This window comes from Glycine soja, chromosome 3, assembly GCF_004193775.1.
Source record: "Glycine soja cultivar W05 chromosome 3, ASM419377v2, whole genome shotgun sequence".
Taxonomy (NCBI): domain Eukaryota; kingdom Viridiplantae; phylum Streptophyta; class Magnoliopsida; order Fabales; family Fabaceae; genus Glycine; species Glycine soja.
In genome coordinates this window covers 28,590,700-28,611,592 of record NC_041004.1, presented here as the reverse complement: position 1 = coordinate 28,611,592, position 20,893 = coordinate 28,590,700, and the positions used below count along the sequence as shown (strand labels likewise).

The following is a 20,893-nucleotide window of genomic DNA, read 5'->3' as shown; positions in this document are numbered from 1 at the left end:
GCCAAAAAGAATTCACCAAGGACTAACCGCCTGAATTCTTTTTGTGTCTTTCTTCTCCCTTTTCCAAAAGAACAAAGGACTAACCGCCTGAATTCTTTTGTGTCTCCCTTCTCCCTTGTCAAAGAATTCAAAATGACACAGTCTGAGAATTCTTTTGATTCTTCCCTTTCCCATAAACAAAAGATTTCAAAGGACTAACCGCCTGAGAACTTTGTCTTAACACATTGGAGGGTACATCCTTTGTGGTACAAGTAGAGGGTACATCTACTTGGGTTGTTGTGACTGAGAACAAGAGAGGGTACATCTCTTGTGGATCAATTCTAGTGGAGGGTACATCCACTAGGTTATTCAAAGAGAACAAGGGAGGGTACATCCCTTGTGGATCTTTGCTTGTAAAGGAATTTACAAGGTTGAAAAGAAATCTCAAGGACCGCAGATCGCTTGGGGACTAGATGTAGGCATGGGTTGTTGCCGAACCAGTATAAAACTCTTGTGTATTTGTCTTCTTCTTCCCTACTCTTTTAATTTCCACTGTGCACTTTAATTACCGCTTTTACTTTTGGTTAAGTTTATATTTTTGTTCTTTACTTTCTTAACAACATAGTAAAAGCCTAAGAAGGGTAAATTTTAATTAGTAAAGGTTCATTAATAATTAATTCAACCCCCCCTTCTTAATTATTTTGAGACCACTTGATCCAACAGATGATGATTATGATTTTCAAGGTTAAGAACCAAAGACTTGTCCTCATCGTGAGTTGATTGTGAGCATCCTTTGATCATGTTTGAAATCAAGTTCTTGAATGAGCTATCCGGTTTAACATAGGATTTAGAACATGTTTCTTGAGTTTGCTTTTTGAATTTTTTACTCCCAATTATCACTTGTTGCAACTTGCTTCTCTTCTTACCTGCCAAAAACAACCCAGCACTATGGAAGCTTTCAACACTTAAATGGCACTCTTCCTTTTAGTTTCAATTTTTTATCTTCTTTATAACCAAATGCTTCTTTTTTAGTTTCAAATACTTATAACCAAATGCTCTGAAAAAGCAGTACACCACAAGCAATATCAATCAAGCTATTCCCTCCTAACTCCCTCCAAATTCAACAAGAAACATTGATAAATGTAAACATGTTGTGATATCATACACATATTACTAAACCGAATACACATCAGAAAAGTATAACAGTAACAACCAGAATAGAAAAATTGCTCAAGTGCAATTGGCCCTTTTCTCCTCAACCTGTTTCTTTGTGTTGTTAAAGAAACTTCCTAGTCACTGAAGAGGGGTATGTGAATTTACATGCTGTAAACATGGGTAGAGACAAGCCTCTCCAGCAACATAAGGTAGAGCATTGGGCGTTGTCGCTTCCTTTTTTTTCTGTTATTTTTCTTAAAGAATAAACATCTTTGATGTTTGAGGACAGGAGAATAACTGTCTAGATCTAAATCTGAAATAGATTCAGTTTGTGTTATCAAATTTGCATCCTAATTCTTTAGTTGTGTCATGAACAACTAAAAATGAAAGTCTTACCATTTCTCCTTTGCTTGTAGGTTGCATAATTTCTGATGATATATAGGTAGTTTGTGGCTTAAAAACTATAGGTCCAGATTTTCAAATTGATTTTGCAGCAACTTGATTGAGTTTTCCAGGTAGGGTTTGGCAGCATCTTTTCTTCCTTTTGCTGAGATTCTTCCTTTGCTTCTTTTTCCTGGATTTCTTCCTTCATTTTGTTCAAATTGCCAAAAACTTGTGCTTCTACTTATGCACGATGGCTCGATCTCATACTTATCCATCATCAGTGCAAAATAATCCCTTGCTTTTTCTACTGCTCCTATACTTATGCTGTCATCATCTATGTTGATAATCTGTGTTGTCCCCCCATTGATAATTTCAGCCCTAACTTAATTCCAGTTCCTAATATATACCCATCATTGTTGTTGAAAATTTAGGACTACATTGCTTAAGGATTTGAGATACTCCAGAACTTGAATTTGAATGAGTGGAGATAATTGTCACACTTAACACAAATTAGCTTTTTATTAACACATAAATATAGTATAGAGAAAGAGAAAGAGAGGGGAAAGCTTCCTTTGGATAAGGATTAGATACTCAGCTTCCCACACACTCAACATGATAACACGTAAATCAGTATACACACTCAACCTCACACACATACACACTCCAAACAGCCCTTTACCTACACAATTGTGTACACAATACAGTTGTCTACAATATATATTTTACAATTGTCAATAATCTGTGTTGTTTCTTGCAGGAAGTAGCTGCAGAGGTGGTTCAGACATTGCAACCACATGAAGCATCAGCTGTGTTTATTGAGGTGAAATCTGAAGACCAAGGTATTTATCCCATTTTGTTTTGGATTGCTTAGCCTAAAACCTTGTTAGTTGTTACTATAAATTGAATTCACTAAAAATGAAATAAAAACTATATGAGAAGTAAGGATTGCCTTAAAGTTTGTGTTTGGTGGTACTCCTAGGCTTAGGATGTCATAGTTTATGTAAGAGATTAGGACTATGTCTCTACTTAAAGCAATATTTATAGTTAGAGCAATATTTATGATTAGGACCACAATGCAACATTCACAACAATGTCAACCTTTTGATCATTTTCATAAGTTTCCATCTTTGAGTCAAGAATCTATGTCACATTCCCTTCTTCCACCATCTTAAAAGCAAAAGATGGGAAATAGGATTTCTCTGAAGTTTCACTAGGATCATAGTTTTTCATTCCCCCAATGATCTCTACCAACACCATACCATAGTTATAAACATCACTTTTCTCTAATATGGCACAGTTTATGATCCACTCAGGTGCAAGATACATTGTAGTGCCTCTAAGTGTCGTGAACACATGCCTTTGTTCACGTGTCATGAGCTTAGCCAAACCAAAATCAGAAACCTTGACCCTAAAATTATCATCTAGGAGCACGTTTTCTGGTTTGATGTCACAATGAATAATGTTTGACTCATAATCTTCATGTAGATAAGCAAGTCCTTTTGCTATTCCAAGTGCTATGTTATACCTTGTATCCCAATCCAACACAAAATCCTCTTTGTTCTTGTTGAATATCCATTTATCCAATGAACCATTAGCCATGTACTCATAAGCAAGAAGTCTATGTACCATTAGCATTGTCTTCATATTATCTTCATTCATTGCAACTTGAGCATGGTTCTCTCTAATATTTGGTGCTTTAACATGACATTCATTGCAACTTGAGCATTGTTCTTTCTATTGATTGATCCAGTTTTGCAGTTTTACTACGTAATTTACTCAAATTACCAATCCTGTGGTTTAGATAAGATGGACCTATAACTAGGATAACATCATTAACATAAATGGACATTGTTTCAAACTCTTTGTGACCAAGGAAATTAGATTCTAAGGTTTTGTGAGTAGCTCACAAAAAACTAATTGAATGTGAGAAATCAAACTAAACCTTTAAAGAGTAGATTGCATGCATTTAGTGAATCAAGTTTGTCAATTATAAGGAAAGAAGGGCTTAATGAGGAAACCAGAAAGTAATTGTTTCTAGGAAAGGGGAAATAATGATTGCTTTGTGATTGGGGTATTTGTTGAGTTAATTTCTTTGTGATTAATGGACAATTGCTTATGTGACTAGTGCTGAGTTTTGAATGATGTTTTGTCATTTTTCTTCATTCTGTAGCCTTATGGTAAGTGCATTTGTGGCAACTATTTTGGCTTTTGCTTGCTTCTCTGCGGCAGCTTTAGTTGCAAGGCGTAGGGAGTACCTCTACTGCTTGCTTTTAGGAAGCCCTTGCCACCATTGTGAAAGCTGAAGCCATGTTTTAATCTCTATAATATTTACTATTAATTAGCAGCAAGATGTTAAGTAAGTTACACAGCTGTCAACAATACAACTTTATCTATATTCCTGTCATATTTTAGAGCATTATAAATCTAAGATTGCAACTTTCTTTGTATCAGTTTTTTGCATGTTTCAATAAATGTTGGTTTTTTTCTGGTTTATTAGCACTTTTTTATCCATTAACAATCTGGTCATTATTGCATAGAGACACACACACACACACATACACACACACACACGCACATAGCCACACACACATACACACTCACACACACACACACACAACCTACTCATTTGATGAAGCACTTAAAGCAAATTTAAACTTTAAGCCTACTGTTCAGAATTCCGACAAGTGCACCGGATCACACAAGTAGTATAAAACGGTAAGAACTGAGCATCGAACTCTCGGAAACTTGTGTTATTTGGTAAGCTATTTCAGCAAATAGGTGTCTGGTGTGTAAATGTAAGTGTGAATATGAACAGGTGTATAAACTATATGTGCAAAAAGAAAGAAAATCACGCGAGAGAAATGATGTGTAAAAACAAGTAGAAACACGTTGGTCTTCCTAATAGGTGCTTGATGCTAAAAAATGCTCATGTGTTCTTATGGTGTCTCCTGAGATACTAAACCTCGATTCCTCATGATAGTTTAGCCTAGTCCTAATCAAGCATCATCCGCAGATTCCTCTTGTAAGACTAAACTCAACCAAGACCGCATTAAGACACACATACACAACTAAGTTATCACACCCCGATTCCTCATGATAGTACGACAACTTAGCCCTGCACTATCAAGGACTTTAGAGTCAGACCAGTTTCCACTGTTGAATGACCCTAACAAAGCATGCATCTACTTGATCAAGGTAAAGGCATACTGGAGTGAAAAGCAGATAGCATAGAGAACACACAAAACATTATTAAATAGATAGAAATATATTTACATCAGGTACCTACAGGGAAGATCCAATAGAGGATTTAGCTTTCCATACCAGGAAGCCTTCTTTACAACAAAGAGAAGAACAAGATGAAAGATTGCAAAAATACAAGTGGTGAGGATGTCTCCTTCACCTCTAGGATCTCACAATCACTCACAAACTCATTTCAAGCTCTCAAATCAGCTCCTACTTCAAGTTCTGGTCTCTGCAGATCTTCACATAACAAAATCTCTCAAAACTCTCTAGAACTTGGACCTTTCTCTCTCTAGAAACTCTAGACATGCAAAGCTCTGAATCCTAATCCAAACTCTCTCTCTAAAATCTGATTTCAGGCTTAAATAGGTGGCCTTGTTCGTGCTCGTGCGCTTAGCGCACTTATGGACCACTTAGCGCACATTAGTGAATTTCGGCTTAGCGCGTGCCTTTCTCGCTTAGCGGATGAACTGAAGCGGTGCACTTAGGGAGATGAAGCGGTGCGCTTAGAAAACATGTACAACTCATCTTCTTCTAGAGTCTTCCTCGCGCTTAGCCCATGAGTGTTGCGCTTAGCAAACGCTCGCTAAGCCAGCAGATTGGCTTAACGAGAAGGTGAAAAACAACATTTTCCAAAGATTGCCTAATTAATCTGAAATTGAGAGAAAATGATTATTAAACACACAAAATGGAAGTACTAAGTATTTATTACCTATACTTAACAGAAAATACTTATAACACTACAAAATAACCATAAATTGGAAGAGTTTGATACAATTTACACAAGTTTTATACACAAAAGTTAGTCATTTTCACCAACTAACAACTCCCCCAAATTTACAGTTTTGCTTGTCCTCAAGCAAAAAGAGAACAACCCACTTGTCCTCAAGTGACAATGACATGCAGTGATATGTACAAAGGTGTAAGCAACAAAAGTTACTGATTGCATGATAAGAGAATGGAATGGTCCGTCATCTGGCTGATTGCTCCCAGTGGAAGAAGATTGATGGTTTACAACCCACTTGTCCTCAAGTGACAATGACATGCAGTGATATGTACAAAGGTGTAAGCAACAAAAGTTACTGATTGCATGATAAGAGAATGGAATGGTCCGTCATCTGGCTGATTGCTCCCAGTGGAAGAAGATTGATGGTTTGTATCCAGATTTCGGCAAAGAGGCAAGAAATCTTAGGCTTGGATTAGCTAGTGATGGAATGAATCCATATGGCAATTTAAGCACTCAACATAGTTCATGGCCAGTTCTACTAGTAATTTACAATTTGCCTCCTGGGTTGTGCATGAAGCGAAAATACATGATGTTGTCTATGATGATATCAAGCCCAAGACAGCCAGGAAATGACATTGATGTTTATCTAAGTCCGTTGATTGAAGACCTGAGAAAGTTGTGGGACAAGAGGGTTTTAGTGTTTGATGGGTTTCGCAAGGAGACTTTTGAAATGCGTGCAATGCTTTTTTGTATCATTAATGACTTTCCAACATATGGGAATCTGAGCGTTTATGGTGTTAAGGGTCATCATGCATGCCCTATCTGTGAAGAAGACACAAGCTACATACAACTAAAACATGGTAGAAAAATAGTATACACTAGGCATCGAAGTTCTCTAAAACCTCATAACCCTTACAGGCGATTGAAAAAAGCATTTAATGGAAGTCAAGAGCACGAAACTGCGCCAATACCGTTGACTGGTGAGCAGGTCTTCCAGCGGGTTGAACACCTGAATAATGTATTTGGAAAGACCCAAAAGAAGGATAAAAGTAAGACTTTCATACGGAAGAAGAGGTCCATTTTCTTTGATCTTCCGTACTGGTCTGATCTAGATGTTAGACATTGTATTAATGTTATGCATGTGGAGAAACATGTATGTGACAGTGTCATTGGGACGCTCCTTAACATTCAAGGCAAGACGAAATATGGTCTTAATACCCGTAATGATCTAGCTGACATGGGTATACGATCGCAGTTGCATCCAAGGTATGATGGGAAAAAATATACTTGCCTCCAGCTTGTCATACCTTGTCCAGAAAGGAGAAGATAAGTTTTTGTCAGTGTCTGCACCGGGTGAAAGTCCCACAAGGATACTCTTCAAATATTAAGAGCCTTGTGCAGTTGAAGGAGCTTAAGCTGGTAGGGTTAAAGTCTCACGATTGTCACGTGTTGATGCAACAATTGTTAGCCGTGGCCATCCGAGACATTTTGCCTAACAAAGTCAAGTTAGCCATAACTCGCTTGTGCTTTTTCTTCAATGCCATATGTAGCAAAGTCCTTGATCCTATCAAGTTTGATGACCTGGAAAATGAGGCCACAATTATACTATGCTAGTAGGAGATGTATTTTCCTCCTGCTTTCTTTGACATCATGATTCACTTAATTGTTCATCTGGTCAGAGAAATCAAATGTTGTGGTCCTGTTTATTTGCGGTGGATGTACCCGGTTGAGCGATACATGAAGATCTTAAAAGGGTATACCAAGAATCTACATCGTCTAGAAGCATCTATTGTTGAAAGGTACATTGCAGAAGAAGCCATTGAATTTTGTTCAGAGTACATTGAAAAGGCTAAACCTGTTGGCCTTCTCGAGTCTCGCCATGACGACAGAGTGGGTGGTAAGGGTTCAAGAGGATTGCATGTTATCACTCCAAGTGTAGAAGATTTATTACAAGTTCACTTGTATGTGTTGAACAACAATAATGAAGTTTTGCCATACATACTTCAGCATGAAGCTTTAGTCAAACAAAATAATCCAAAAATTTCAAAGAACTAGGTCTTGAAAAAGCATAACAAGACCTTCCCTAATTGGTTTAAAGATACAATCTTTGCTGATGAAAATGCTTCAGAAACATTAAGAAAGCTAGTAGATGGGCCTAAAAGAAATGGTATAACTTGGAAAGGATACGACATAAACAAGTATTCCTTTTACACAAAAGCACAAGACAACAAAAGTACAATGCAAAACAACGGGGTCACCCTAAGGGTTGAATCTCAACACTTCGCAAGTGTGCATGATGAGAATCCATGTGTAGCTTTCATCCCTTACTTTGAGTTCATTGATGAAATTTGGGAGCTTAACTATGTCAAATTTACTGTGTGTTTTTTCAAATGTAAATGGGTTAAGAGCAACACCGGTGTGCGGACCGATGATGTAGGATTCACATTGGTAGACCTAAAGAAACTAGGTTACCACAATGACCCTTTCATCATGGCAGAACAAGCTAAACAGGTATTTTATGTGCAAGACCCTTGTGATGAAAGGTGATGCGTGGTTCTACACAGGAAAACAATTGGTGTTAATGTAGAAGATGATGATTCATACACGGATACTTATGTTAGTCCTTTGTCCACACAAATGACTTCTAACGTCATCGGAGAAGAAGAAGCTGATGACGTTCATGCTAATCGTAATGATCATGATGAAGGAGAATTAATTAACATCGTCTAATGTAATTTTCTAATTATGTATTTGATTTCGGTAAATTGATTTACATAACTCATACTGTTGTTTTTGATAATGTTAACTAACTCAACTTTTACTGTTTACAGAACCATGGCTACTCCACCTGGCTCGTCTCCTCCTCCTCCCTCTCCTTCTTCTTCTCCTCCTCCTACTCCTCCTGCAGACCCCTCAACATCTCCGTCTACTATAAAGCGAACATGCAAAGCCACATGGCTACGATCCTTGGCCACTAGACCACCTGGGGCAGAGAGACCAGTGGTCCACGTCGATCCTGTGACTAGCAAGGCCGACGATCCCCAAAAGAAGAAATTAAGAACATATTTGGGAGGATATACAGGTATGTTTGTTTTCTTCTTTGATTTTGTTTAGTAGGCAAAATTTATAATTTACTAACAATAAAACCTAATTTATTGTTTGTCAGGCAGAATTTGAAATCCTTGAAGCTTCTAACAATAGGACAAAGAAGAAAGTTCTTCAGACAGTGGGTGAGCGGTGGAGGCAGTTTAAATCCGATTTGACCAGGAAATGGGCACCTGCAGCCCACAAGGATGATGTGGACGACACTATCTGTGAAAAATACAACATTAGCAAGGAGAAATGGGCCTAGTTTTGTTAGACCCGCCGAGATCCCTCATGGGAGGTATGTACTTTGTAATTTGAATTGTTTCCACTAAAAATTCAGTTCTTATAATAGATTATAGAAATCATTTTGATTAATGTTTGAATTTTGAAGGATGTGCGGAAAAAAGCACAGGCCATCCAGAAGCAAAACACCGCCCCCCACGTGTTGTCTCGTGAGGGTTATGATTATTTAGAACAGAAGCTGATGGCTGAGAAGACAAAGAAAAAACTAGAGGAAGCTGCTCAGTCCGGAAGCACTGAGGGCGTCACTAACACTCCATTTCCCATCAAATGATACATGAAGTGGAAGATGGCTCGCACCAAGAAAACTAGGCAGATGACATCTGGGGCCGTAAAGGAAATCGCTGAGAATATTGTAAGTCAAATTTAAATTAAGAATTGTAATTATGTTTGTTTATTATGTGAATGCCTTGGACAAATATATGTGTTATGTACATGATTCATTGGAGGAGCAGGCGTCACAGGGTTCATTTGACCCCTATGGTCGTCAGGATGTCCTGACTGCTGCTGTTGGGTGACCCGAACACCCTAGTCGTGTGCGTGTTGCTGGAGCCGGTGTCACCATCAAGCAATACTTTGGCTCCGCTCCACGAAGCTCCTGCATTTCCTCCTTCATCCCTCCCGAAGAACTCGAGCAGCTCACTCAACAAATCAGGGACCAGCTGGAGGAGTCGATCACAGAAAAAGTGATTGGGCAGCTCATGGCATCCTTCAGCCAAATGCAGCCCCAGCTTCAGTCACAAATGTAATCACAGGGACTTGCACTGTCTCCGGAGCCTGAGGTTGGTCCCTCAACTGCTCGTGTTAGCACAAAGGGGAGTTGTGTTGATCCCTCACTGACTGATCCAAAGACGGGTGACTCAGACAAATGTGGGTTGTACATCGAAGAAAATCCTTCCCGCCTGGTTGCCCTATGAAGAGTGATGTGCCATCATTTTCTTCTATTTTCTAAATCCTTTTTGCACCATTTTAATTACTAATTGGTCTTAATTGTCAATTAATCAGGAAGTTTTATTATTTGGGCTCATTTAGCTAATTTGATGTTTTTAATCTAATTTCAGGAATTAATGAAACATTGGGCTTAATCCGGATTTTGGTTATGGACTTGAAGAGGGCAAATAAAGCAGCGCTTACCTTAGTTAATTTCTAATTAGGAAATTTCGCAATTTTATTTTATGTTGTTAAGTGTTTATTTCATTTTGGGCCAGAGTATTGTAATAGGGCCCAGTGACTTTGAGTGACTCTTTTTAAATAACAGCCTTGGGATTCGTGCAAGGCTATTCTGTTATGCTATTTTATTATTCAGAGCTTTTGTTTTAGGTTTTGACGTTTTTCTATTCTAAGGCTACTATTTTCGTTCTTAATGCAATTTTCCGTTTTCTGCTTCTAATTACAATTTCGTTCTTGCTTCTTCTTCTACTTTCATTTACATTTCTGTCTCATTTACGTTTCTGTTCATTTACGTTTATGCTTCATGTTTCATTTGCGTTTTCTATTTGAATCTATGGAAGGCTAGTTTTTCTGGTGTTGTTTCCTTTTGAGGACGAAGCCCAATTCTCTTTGAGGTTTCATTTGTAATGTGGTTTCCTGGCAGTTTTCCCTTCACCAGTTATCCCAAATTCGTGAACATTAATTAGTGCATGCTTTGTGTTCGATTAATTGCCTCTGAGCCTAACTTGCGTTCATGCTTAATGGAAAAAGGGCTAACTGGTGTATGTGGTGCCTAATCACGTATTGACAACCCTAAGTTGATTTTCGCTTAGTAAATTGAAATAGGGTTGGATTAAGTGGTTGACTGTTAGGGACGAATTCTCCATAACCCAGGATAAGAGAATGGCTTCTGAATCAGAGGAAACAACCCGTTTTTAATATTAGTAGTTTCATATTCCAGTTTACTTGTTCTGCTCTTTAATCACAAAACAAACAACCCCCCCCCCCAATCGTTACTGTTACTCCGCAAGTATATTTTGAACATTTGGTTTGTCATTGCTCGTTGGGAAACGACCTAGGATCACTTCCTAGTTACTGCATTTTCATGTTTATTTGATTTGGGTACGGCCTCGATCAAATTTGGCGTCGTTGCCAGGGAGCAGTGTCCAAAGGTTCATAATAGCTAGCTAGTGTTGTGTGTTTAATCCTTTCGTGTTTTATGTTTAATTGTTAGTATTGTGTTAGTATGTGTGTTAGTGTTGTTTAGTGTCCTGGTATTTTGTTTAGTGTGTGTTCTGTTTCAGTTTTCCCATTAAGCGTTTCCCCTGTTTCAGTCTTGGGTGTTTTGCTGTGAATAGTGTTTTACGACGGACTTAGTGACCACTTTTGCTTGCGGCAAAACAGAGTAGTAGTACAAATCAAGTAGAGACGGATTTTAGCGACCACCCATGCTAAATTATTTGAGATTTTTTGTTTTAGTAGCTAGGGTTGTTATTTTTGGCTGAATTTTTTTGTGGTAACTTCTTTTAACCTATATTTTGTGGGAAAAATAGCTAGAGCCTTTAGTTTGGTCAGATTTGAAAGTTCCAAAAAAAGTAGCAAATTTTGTGTTTGTCGAAACTTCAAACGGCCATAACTTTTGCTCCGGTTATCAGAATCGCAATTATTATATATGTATTTGGGGTAGAAAAAAATTTCCTATGCCGTGGCAGCCTGCCATAGGCCGGCTGAGGTCTCCATCATCCAAAAATAGTGATTCTGTCAAAAGTTTTTTATTTTTCAAGTTTTATTCACTTATTTTTCTTAACCTACCATTTTTAGCTTCCATAGTTAGAATTTGAATTTTTGCCTGAAATTTTTTGTGCTATCTTCTCATCATTTTATAAGGTTGCTCACAAAATTTCAAGTCATTTGGATATCATTTGAGGGTAGCTGTAGTTCAAACCTACACCTTTATTTACATGACAAGGCAACTAGTTGTGTATATTGAATGTAGTGTATGACTAGAGGCAATCCATCTGACTTACAACCCTTTGATCCTGAGATAGATAGGACATTTCATAGATTAGTTAGGCATCATTTTATACCTTTTGATCATTCTGAGCATTCCATTACTGGTGAATCTGTGCATTCTGTTATTGATGATTTTGAACATCCTGATCTTGAACATTACAATTCTGAGCATTCTGATTCTGAGCATTCTGATTTTGCACATTCTGAGAACATGGCACAACCTCCACCCCGTGAGAGGACTCTAAGGGAAATGGCTGCACCTGATTTCACTTACGAAAGCTTGTGCATCCAATACCCTGATGAGGATGTCCCATATGTTCTTAAAACTGGACTGATCCATTTGCTTCCAAAGTTTCATGGTCTTACAGGTGAAGACCCACACAAACATTTGAAGGAATTTCGTATTGTCTGCTCCACCATGAAACCCCCAGATGTCCAAGAGGATCACATATTTCTGAAGGCTTTTCCTCATTCATTAGAGGGAGTGGCAAAGGACTGGTTGTATTACCTTGCTCCAAGGTCCATCACGAGCTGGGATGACCTTAAGAGAGTATTCTTAGAAAAAATTTTCCCTGCTTCCAGGACCACAGCCATCAGGAAGGATATCTCAGGTATTAGACAACTCAGTGGAGAGAGCCTGTATGAGTACTAGGAGAGATTTTAAAAACTATGTGCCAGTTGCCCCCACCATCAGATTTCAGAGCAGCTTCTTTTCCAATATTTTTATGAAGGACTCAGTAATATGGAGAGAAGTATGATAGATGCTGTCAGTGGTGGAGCCCTTGGAGACATGACTCCTGCTGAAGCCAGAATTTTAATTGAGAAGATGGCTTCCAACTCCCAGCAGTTTAGCGCCAGAAATGATGCCATAGTCATTAGAGGAGTGCATGAGGTAGCTACAAACTCAGCTGCATCATCTGAGACTAAGAAGCTTGAAGGCAAATTGGATGCATTGGTTAACTTGGTAACCCAGCTGGCCTTGAATCAGAAATCTGTACCTGTCGCAAGGGTTTGTGGTTTGTGCTCCTCTGCTGACCACCATACAGACCTTTGCCCTTCCATGCAACAACCTGGAGCAATTGAGCAACCCGAAGCTTATGCTGCAAACATTTACAATAGACATCCTCAACCTCAGCAGCAAAATCAACCATAGTAGAACAATTATGACCTCTCCAGCAACAGATACAACCCTGGATGATCACCCTAATCTCAGATGGTCTAGCCCTCAACAGCAACAACAGCAGCCTGCTCCTTCCTTCCAAAATGTTGCTGGCCCAAGCAGACCATACATTCCTCCACCAATCCAACAACAACAACAGCCCCAGAAACAGCCAACAGTTGAGACCCCTCCACAACCTTCCCTCGAAGAACTTGTGAGGCAAATAACTATACAGAACATGCAGTTTCAGCAAGAGACCAGAGCCTCCATTCAGAGCTTAACCAATCAGATGGGACAATTGGCTACCCAATTGAATCAACAACAGTCCCAGAATTCTGACAAGCTGCCTTCTCAAGCTGTCCAAAATCCCAAAAATGTCAGTGCCATTTCATTGAGGTCGGGAAAGCAGTGTCAAGGACCTCAACCCGTAGCACCTTCCTCATCTGCAAATGAACCTGCCCAACTTCACTCTAACCCAGAAAAAGGTAATGACAAAAATTTACCTAACAATTTATGTGCAGGTGAATCTTCCACTGGCAATTTTGATTTGCAGAAGCAGCACATCCCTCCTCTTCCATTCCCTCCAAGAGCAGTTTCCAACAAAAAAAATGGAAGAGGAAGAGAAAGAGATCTTGGAAACATTTAGAAAAGTAGAGGTAAACATACCTCTATTGGATGCAATAAAGCAAATTCCAAGATATGCTAAATTCTTGAAGGAGCTGTGCACTAATAAGCGGAAGCTTAAAGGAAGTGAACGAATTAGCATGGGCAAAAATGTCTCCGCATTGATTGGTAAATCTGTTCCCCAAGTTCCTGAAAAATGTAAAGATCCAGGTACATTCAGTATACCTTGTATTATAGGGAATAGTAAGTTTGACAATGCCATGCTTGATTTAGGAGCTTCTGTTAGTGTTATGCCTCTGTCTATTTTTAATTCTCTACCTCTAGGTCCCTTGCAGTCAACTGATGTGGTGATTCATTTAGCTAATAGAAGTGTTGCCTATCCTGTTGGGTTTATAGAAGATGTCTTGGTTCGAGTTGGTGAACTGATTTTCCCTGTTGATTTTTATATTTTGAATATGGAGGATGGATTTTCTCAAGGATCAGTTCCCATCATTCTAGGCAGACCCTTTATGAAAACTGCTAGAACTAAGATAGATGTATATGCAGGCACACTATCCATGGAGTTTGGTGATATAACTGTTCATTTTAATATTCTGGATGCTATGAAATACCTATCTGAAGATCTTTCTGTATTTTGTGCTTAAATAATTGACCATGTTGTTGATGAATACATGACTGATCTTTATTCTAATCTGCATGCCTCTCACTCTTCATGCATTGAGTCTGAAATTGTACTTGCTCATATGTCTGAATTTGATGCTGAGAGTGAATCCGAGAGTGATATTGATTGCATGTCTGGTGGTGGTGTTTTACCTCCGAAATTGATTTTATAGAGTCAGATAGGACTAACCATGTTTCAGGAAGTACACATACCTCTGACTTTCTTTATGAGGTAAAGGCTGAGAAACCATCTCCTTTTATCACTATCCAGCCGACCACACCAGAATTGAAGCCTCTGCCATCAAATTTAAAATACGCTTACTTGGATGATAGCAAGAGTTTTCCAGTGATTATATCTGCCTCCCTTGCTGATGAGCAAGAGGAGAAGTTGTTGTCTGTTCTCAAGAAGCATAAGAAGGCTATAGGCTGGACCCTGGCGGACATTCCTGGTATTAGCCCATCCACATGTATGCATCGAATAAATTTAGAGGATGGAGCTAAACCAGTAAGACAGCCACAAAGGAGACTCAACCCGGTGATTCTTGATGAAGTGAAGAAGAAGATAACCAAGCTTTTGCAAGCTGGAATCATTTATCCATCTCCGATAGCCAATGGGTGAGTCCCGTCCAGGTAGTCCTGAAGAAGACCGGCCTCACAGTGATCAAAAATGAGAAGGAGGAGCTGATTCCTACTCGGGTGCAGAACAGTTGGAGAGTCTGCATTGACTATAGGAGGCTGAACCAAGTTACCAAAAAGGACCATTTTCCCCTGCCATTCATTGACCAAATGCTTGAACGCCTGGCAGGTAAATTACTTGATGGTTTTTCTGGTTATATGCAAATTACTATTGCTCCTGAGGATCAGGAAAAGACCACATTCACCTGCCCCTTCGACACTTTTGCCTATAGGAGGATGCCTTTCGACCTGTGCAATGCCCTTGGTACCTTCCAGCGGTGCATGATTAGTATTTTCAGTGATTTCTTAGAAAACTGCATAGAGGTGTTTATGGATGATTTCACTGTATATGGATCCTCTTTTGATGGTTGTTTGGATAGTTTGGAAAAAGTTTTGAATAGATGCATTGAAACTAACCTTGTTCTAAATTTTGAAAAATGTCATTTTATGGTTGAGCAAGGTATAGTTTTAGGCCACATTATTTCCAATAAGGGTATTGAAGTAGATCCTGCAAAAATTTCTGTTATTTCACAATTGCCTTACCCCTCTTGTGTGCGAGAGGTGCGATCTTTTCTTGGTCATGCAGGATTCTACAGGCGCTTTATAAGGGATTTTAGCAAAGTAGCCCTTCCATTGTCCAACTTATTGAAAAAGGAGGTGGAGTTTGACTTTAATGACAGATGCAAAGAGGCTTTTGATTGCCTCAAAAGAGCGCTAACTACCACCCCCATCATCCAGGCACCCGATTGGACAGCCCCTTTTGAGCTTATGTGTTATGCATCAAATTATGCATTGGGGGCTGTCCTTGCTCAGAAAATTGATAAATTGCCCAGGGTGATATACTATGCTTCTAGGACTTTAGATGCTGCCCAAGCGAATTATACTACTACTGAGAAGGAGCTTCTAGCCATAGTTTTTGCTCTTGAAAAATTTTGATCTTATTTGCTTGGTACCCGCATTATTGTTTATACTGACCATGCAGCTCTAAAGTACTTGTTGAAGAAGGCTGATTTTAAGCCTAGGTTGATCCGATTCAAGAGTTTGATTTGGAAATCAGTGATAGGAGCGGAGCACAAAATTTAGTTGTTGATCATTTGAGTCAGATCGAACGTGTATCGGATGCGAATTCACCCATTCGGGATGATTTCCCGGATGATCATTTGTATATACTGTATAGTATTTCTGACTCTCTTTCTACTCCCTGGTTTGCTAACATTGTCAATTATTTAGTTGCTTCTGTTTTTCCTCCCTTAGCATCTAAAGCCCAAAAAGATAAAATTAAAAGTGATGCTAAGCATTTTATTTGGGATGACCCCTACTTGTCGAAATTGTGCAGTGATCAGGTCATTAGACGATGCATTCCAGATCATGAGACTGACTCAGTCCTGCAGTTCTGTCATTCTTCCGCACCGGGAAGTCATCTGGGTGTTCAAAGGATAGCTCGCAAAGTGCTTGATTGTGGTTTTTATTGACCTACCATTTTTAAGGATGCGTGGAAGATCTGCAGCACTTGTGAGCAGTGTCAGAGAGCAGGAAATACACTTACATGGCGACAACAAATGCCTCAGCAACCTATGCTATTCTGTGAGGTGTTTGATGTCTGGGGTATAGATTTCATGGGCCCTTTTTCCTGTCTCTTTTGGTTATGTTTACATTCTCGTTGCAGTTGACTATGTTTCAAAATGGGAGGAAGCCAAGCCCACTAGAACTAATGATGCTAAAGTTGTTGCAGATTTTGTCAGGTCTAATCTGTTTTGCAGGTTTAGAGTACCTAAAGCAATTGTTAGTGATCAAGGAACCCATTTTTGCAACAGAACAATACATGCCCTGCTTAAAAAGTACAGGGTGGTACACAGGGTATCCACACCATACCACCCCCAGACCAATGGACAGGCAGAAATTTCTAACAGGGAGATTAAGAGAATTTTAGAGAAGATTGTGCAGCCAAGCAGGAAAGATTGGAGTACCAGGCTTGATGATGCTCTCTGGGCACATCGGACTACCTACAAAGCACCCATAGGAATGTCTCCTTATCGAGTTGTCTTTGGAAAGGCATGTCATCTTCCAGTGGAAATTGAGCACAAAGCATACTGGGCAGTGAAGACTTGCAACTTCTCCATGGATCAAGCTGGTGAGGAAAGAAAGTTGCAACTGAGTGAGTTAGATGAAATCCGCCTAGAAGCCTACGAGAATGCCAAGTTCTACAAAGAAAAGACCAAGAAGTTCCATGATAGCATGATAATTAAGAAGGACTTCATGGTGGGGCAAAAAGTGCTATTGTATAATTCTAGGCTTGGACTCATGAGTGGTAAGTTGAGGTCTAAGTGGATTGGTCCTTTTGTTGTTACTAATGTTTTTCCTTATGGTACAGTTGAGATCAAAAGCGACTCCACAAACAAGAGCTTCAAGGTCAACGGCCATCGACTTAAGCCATTCCTCACGAACCCTTCTTTAGTGGACGTAGTGGTGGAAGAGACTTCCTTACTCCACCCTACTCTTCCTCCACCATGACTTAGGGAGTTCTTCTCTTCCTATCTCCTTCCTTGCTTTTATTACACTTGTCCAATTCTATTTGATTATTTAATTGTTTTTAATCTCTTAATTGTGCTACATTGAGGACAATGTGTTGTTTAAGTATGGGGGGGGGGGGGGGGAGTGTTCTTTGGTTTTTGTTAGTTTTGTTGGTTTTGTTAATTTGTTAGTTGTGTTAATTTTTTAATGTTGTTAGTTTTGTCGGATTTTTAGTTTAATATTTTGGGTCAATTTTGTGTGCATGTACGACTTGGCATGTTTTTCTTTGAATTATAGGATATGTTCAAGAAATGGGTAATTGTTTTGAAAATAAAAGTTCTTGACATTTTGTGACTTGAAATCCTTGATTCTCCTCTACATGTCATGATAGTTTTGAAAGCTCAATTTGAAAGTGATGAGTTTACCTTTGTGAGAATTTGAGCCATCCATCATCATAATCATTTGGTGTGTTTTGCCCCATTGATTGCTTGCACAATAGCCTTGGCTTGATTCTTGTTGATGCTTCCTAATTCACATGCATATTTGGAAATGATTGAGGCAATTTTGTTCTTATAAGCTTCTAGCCAAATGGACTTACCTTGAATTAATTCCTTTGATAGCCCTTTTGAGCCTTGTTTCCCTTTCCTTGTTTTGAAGCTCACTACAAGCCTTAAATGAAAAACCATGATATCACCATATCCTTAAGGAATTTTGGAGCTTTGGAATTGTTTTGGGAATAAGTGTGGGGGGGTTTTGTTTCATTGGATAACTTGTTTTGTTGGCTATGCTTCATGATGTATTTTGGGCCATACTTGATGTACATTGTATATTGGTTAAATGTTGGACATGCTGAATGAAATGTTGTTTCTCAAAGGCTATAGAGTAAAAAAAAAATTCGAAAAAAAGAAAAAGAAAAGCAATAAAGTTGAATAAGATCTTAAATGGCAAAAGAATGATGAAACTCTTGGTTCTACTCTTTATGTTTAAATTTTATCTTTACTTCTTTTTATTTTCTTATTTTTTCTTAATATGCACTTATTCCCCATTGCTCCTCTACTCCTTTGGGATTTAGCCACTTATTCCATATTTGTCCATACCTTGTCCTTGGCCCCATTACAACCTTAAAAGACCTTTTGATCCTCATGTGCTTGTGTTTATGGGTTGATTGTCAATTTTAGAATCTTGCCAAGTTTATGTGGTGTTTGTTTTCATGGGTGCTTTGAGGGTAAATAGTAGCCTAGACACTTGAAATATAGAGTGTATATCTTGTGAGGCTTTATCACTTTTCATTCTTGAGCTGATTAACTATTTTGCCATGATTGGGTTGCTTGGATGATTTTCATGAATGTCTTGACTTTTTGGATCTCCTTATGTTAGATGTTACCCATTCCTTGATCTTCATTGAGAAATATGTGAATGTTTTTGTTTGTATCTCTTTGATATCCTTGGATTTTGTTCTTTGTTTCATTTTGCCCAGGAGTGCAAAAGGATAAGTATGGGGGGTTTTGATGTGCCATCATTTTCTTCTATTTTCTAAACCCTTTTTGCACCATTTTAATTACTGATTGGTCTTAATTGTCAATTAATCAGGCAGTTTTATTATTTGGGCTCATTTAGCTAATTTGATGTTTTTAATCTAATTTCAGGAATTAATGAAACATTGGGCTTAATCCGGATTTTGGTTATGGACTTGAAGAGGGCAAATAAAGCAGTGCTTACCTTAGTTAATTTCTAATTAGGAAATTTCGCAATTTTATTATATGTTGTTCAGTGTTTATTTCGTTTTGGGTCAGAGTATTGTAATAGGGCCCAGTGACTTTGAGTGACTCTTTTTAAATAGCAGCCTTGGGATTCGTGCAAGGCTATTTTGTTATGCTATTTTATTATTCAGAGCTTTTGTTATAGGTTTTGACGTTTTTTTGTTCTAAGGCTACTATTTTCGTTCTTAATGCAATTTTCCGTTTTCTGCTTCTAATTACAATTTCGTTCTTGCTTCTTCTTCTACTTTCATTTACGTTTCTGTCTCATTTACGTTTCTGCTTCATGTTTCATTTGCATTTTCTGTTTGAATCTATGGAAGGCTAGTTTTTCTGGTGTTGTTTCATTTTGAGGACGAAGCCCAATTCTCTTTGAGGTTTCGTTTGTAATGTGGTTTCCTGGCAGTTTTCCCTTCACCAGTTATCCCAAATTCGTGAACATTAATCAGTGCAAGCTTCGTGTTCGATTAATTGCCTCTGAGCCTAACTTGCGTTCATGCTTAATGGACGAAGGGCTAACTAGTGTATGTGGTGCCTAATCACGTATTGACAACCCTAAGTTGATTTTCGCTTAGTAAATTGAAATAGGGTTGGATTAAGTGGTTGACTATTAGGGACGAATTCTCCATAACCTAGGATAAGAGAATGGCTTCTGAATCAGAGGAAACAACCCGTTTTTAATATTAGTAGTTTCATATTCTAGTTTACTTGTTCTGCTCTTTAATCACAAAACAAACAACCCCCCCCCCCATCGTTACTGTTACTGTGCAAGTATATTATGAACATTTGGTTTGTCATTGCTTGTTGGGAAACGACCTAGGATCACTTCCTAGTTACTGCATTTTCATGTTTATTTGATTCGGGTACGGCCTCGATCAAAGAGTTTATGAAGGATCCATAATTGTTCACAACATCCCTTTGTTGCATGCCCAGGTGAAGGTTGGTGTTGAAGAGGTTAAAGATGCAGAGGCTCTCGTTCCTGTACCCACTGACGAGGTTCAACTAATGGGGCAGGCACTGAACACTTTCCTTGCTTAGCCGACACATCTCGTGAAGCATGTATCAGAACAGGTATTTTACTCTGATTATATGTTTTTTTTCAATTGATTTGTTCACTGTAATTAAATTATGTTATTTCACTATGTTTGATAAATAAGCAGCTGTGTCTCCAGCAAAGCCTCCAGATAGGCCGGATCCTAAGGTCAATGATCCCTTGTATCTGATGGCATTGACCATCCCACAACTTTTCTTGAAGCCTCTCCAGGTTATGTGGGATGCTACCGTGTTTGGGGTGTTTAATCCAGACTTCCCATTATACATCAAGCACGAAGATCTCTCCGAAATTGCACACGGTGGTCAATGTCTCAGCATATCTGTTATATAGTTGTGAATTCTGTAAGCCAATTTAGATTATTGTTAATTACCTAAGTTTTTGTTTTAAATTCATACATAATTAACTTTGTCTTAACAACAACAGGCATCTGACTGAGACAAGTATGTGAGCGGGGAATTCTGATGTGTATGGATTCCTCAAGCCACAGTCCATTCAGAGATCTAGGCAATCGCAGTTTGAATCGGAGAGTTACATCAAGAGTTGGATGCAGAGTTCAAAATGCGATGTCTACCTTGGAGCCTACCTGAATAGGTAAGTCAAACAAAACAACTAAATTTAAATAATGTATAATACTACAA

The 20,893-nt window shown here is 38.7% G+C and overlaps 1 protein-coding gene across 1 annotated transcript in view; it reads right to left on the bottom strand.

Moving 5' to 3' along the window:
• Positions 1 to 9,339: 9,339 nt before the first annotated feature.
• The window catches only part of LOC114405087 (protein MAIN-LIKE 1-like), a 28,752-nt gene continuing 17,198 nt past the window's right edge, over positions 9,340 to 20,893 (bottom strand). The window contains exon 8 of the mRNA XM_028367764.1: positions 9,340 to 9,534. Within this exon, the coding sequence (XP_028223565.1) occupies positions 9,340 to 9,534 (195 nt within the window). The remainder of the gene's footprint in view (positions 9,535 to 20,893) is intronic.